Genomic DNA, 2837 nt, shown 5'->3' with positions numbered 1-2837 from the left:
GAAAAGGCAAAAAGACAAAAAAAAAAAAAGAATTTAGGTGTCAGAAAGACTCAAAAGGCTGTTTTTCACTTTGTTCAAGTGTTATTTCCAGGCATTAAGTGTGTCATACAGTTGTTGCCATTGTTGTTTTCCAAATGTCCAACGTGTGCTCTGACTGACAACTCTTTTTTTATGTGCCTCTGAAAAGGTAATTTGAACATACACATATACACACTTACATACCTTAGTGTATTTTTTAAGTAAATTACTTCTACCATCAGAATAAAATGAGGCTGCAGGGAGCACTCTGTGAAGACAGTCTGGTCTTCCCTAGCGCCTTCCCCACTAGATGGAGGAAGGCAAGTTCAGCGTGAGGCTGCAGAAAGTCTTCTCACTGTTTGCTGACCCCGAGTTGCCAGGTCTCACCACAGTAGCCACATGCACATCTGACTCCTCAGCAGCACTGGCCTCTTGGGTGACATCCTTCAGAAGCAAGATGTTGCTGGTAGAGTACCCAATGCTGTTGGCAATCTTTCGATAACTCTTACCCTCCACTTTGTGTCCAGTGTTGGTATCAAAGTGACCATCAACAAGCTCAGGAATATCTCCCTCCGCAGATTGCCCAAGTAATAGTTTCTGTGCCTCTACTCCCTGACATTCCAGCCTATCTCCATTTCCTGACTGAGGGAACTATATCTTCAAAGAACTCTGCTTTCATGCACCCAGCTTTGAATGCTGCCCTCCACATGTGGCCCTGCAGCTGTTTCAGTGCTATTGTCTTTTGCTCTGGAGACATCTGCCAGCAGGCGTTATCTCCCACGGCCTTGATCATCTGCTGCGAGTCATGTGCCCCATCCCCAGGTGCTGCAGGGATTGGAACAGAGGGGTAGCATCGTTTATGACTGAAGGCTTTTTGAGGCTCGGGGACCTGGATTCCCTTCACGATTCTGCCACGTTTTGGTTGTGTGACCTCAGTGTTTTGTTCTCTGAGCTTCAGTTTTCACATTTATGAGAAAATTGTGAGGACCAAATGAAATAACATTACGTAAAGTACCCAGAACAGCAGTTTCCATACAGTAGGTGCTCAAGGAAATGTTCTCCGTCATGGGTAGATGTGGAGAAACAGAAAGTACAACCCTTGTCTTTTAGGAGGTTTTGGTCTGGGTGGAGGGAGAGGCAATAAGACAGGTGAACATAGAAATCACAGTATCAGGACTGCATATAATTAAACACAGGCCAAGAGTTGTGACGGACAGGAGTTCCCATCGTAGCTCAGTGGTTAATGAACCTGACTAGCATCCATGAGGACGCAGGTTTGATCCCTGGTCTCTCTCAGTGGGTTGATCCCTGGTCTCGCTCAGTGGTTTGATCCCTGGTCTCGCTCAGTGGTGTTGCCGTGAACTATGGTGTAGGTCGCAGATGCGGCTTGGATCCCACCTTGCTGTGGCTGTGGTGTAGGCTGGTGGCTACAGCTCTGATTTGACCTGGGAACCTCCATATGCTGCGAGTGAGGCCCTAAAAAGACAAAAAATTAAAAAACAAAGAGTTGTAATGGACAGTGAGAGCTTTGGGAGTTCAAAGGTTGGAGAGCTGCCCTGTGGGCTAAGCTGGCCAGAGAAGGCTTCCAGAGCCAGTGACCCTCACACATGTGAGAAGGTTGGAAGAGCAGGTGGAGGGACATTCCATTGAAACCATCTGAGATGAGGCCATGTGTGTGGCATGCGTTCAAGGAATAGAGAGGAAATCAGTCAGGTTCAAGGGTTTGTGAGGGAGACTAGAGGGAGAGGAGTTTCAATAGGTGGGTTGTGGGTGGGGTGGGAAGGGCTTTGCCTGTTAGCCTAAAGAGTTGGGGATTTATCCAAAGGCTTTTGCGGATGGCAATGACATTCCTATTAGGACCTCGATTCAATGACATTCCTTTAACCTCTCTGGGCCTTAGATTCCTCATCTTTAAAGTAAGGAAGAACTTTGGACCATGTGATTGTAAAGGAGTCCATGATTCAATGTTACAGAACGATTATTTTGATGATAAAGTGCAGAATTTGTTGGAGGGAGAAGCCGGAGGTAGAGGAAGCCAGTGCAGTATCAGGCATTGTTATTGCCACTTGAAAGAGACTCCAGGTGTAGGTGGGGGAGGTTTTTACTGTATGTTTTAAGTACTTTGACATTATAACTCTATACCGATTTGAGTTCTGCAAGATGCCTCCCCAGGAGATACCCACTCTTGGGGCACCTGGTAAAGTGGGGAAACTGGTTAACTGTTCTGGGAAAGGAGTGATTATTTGGTGGGCTTCAGGTTTATATCACTCCCATTCTGCTGCAAAAAAATAACAGCAGCAGCCCCCTATTGTGTGTCTTTAGATGCTGTGTAGAGTTTTTCAATTTACAAAATAATTTCACAGGCATGATCTTCCTTTGCTTCGCATCAGAGTCTCCTGAAGAGGGTTAGGCAGGTGCTTCTCCATTTTCTGGATAAAGAGAGGCCATAGCTTCTCCGTGTCTCAAAGCTAGGCCTCCTCATTCTACGTGCAGTTACCTTTCCCTGCTCCTTACTCCTCACGCAGTAAATAGGATCCCTTCTTTCTTTAATTAACTCACCACGGATTTATTAAGTGCCCAATATGCATCAGGTACTGTGCTGATGAGTCCACAGAGGGTATATATTTAAGGAAAAATACTTTTTTGCTGATTGTAAAAGCAATACATGCATACTGTAGAAATTTTGTAAAGTTAAAGGTTTTCCGAAGCACACCACCTCGAGACACGTTTCGATTTTGCTTTGTGCTTTTTCTACTTACTGAGATCATACTTTATTTTTATTTTATTTTATTTTTTCGCTCTCTTTCTTTAATTTTGGG

General features: G+C 44.9%; 1 protein-coding gene across 1 annotated transcript; it reads right to left on the bottom strand.

The window, feature by feature from the left end:
- Positions 1-324: 324 nt before the first annotated feature.
- Positions 325-856, bottom strand: LOC125133210 (enolase-phosphatase E1-like). Its single transcript, XM_047791337.1, is given in 2 exon segments — positions 325-631; positions 633-856. Coding segments are annotated over 2 exon segments (486 nt in total). The 5' UTR covers positions 812-856.
- Positions 857-2837: the final 1981 nt, after the last annotated feature.

This window comes from Phacochoerus africanus, chromosome 8, assembly GCF_016906955.1.
Source record: "Phacochoerus africanus isolate WHEZ1 chromosome 8, ROS_Pafr_v1, whole genome shotgun sequence".
Lineage (NCBI taxonomy): Eukaryota > Metazoa > Chordata > Mammalia > Artiodactyla > Suidae > Phacochoerus > Phacochoerus africanus.
This window is presented reverse-complemented; position numbering and strand designations above follow the sequence as displayed.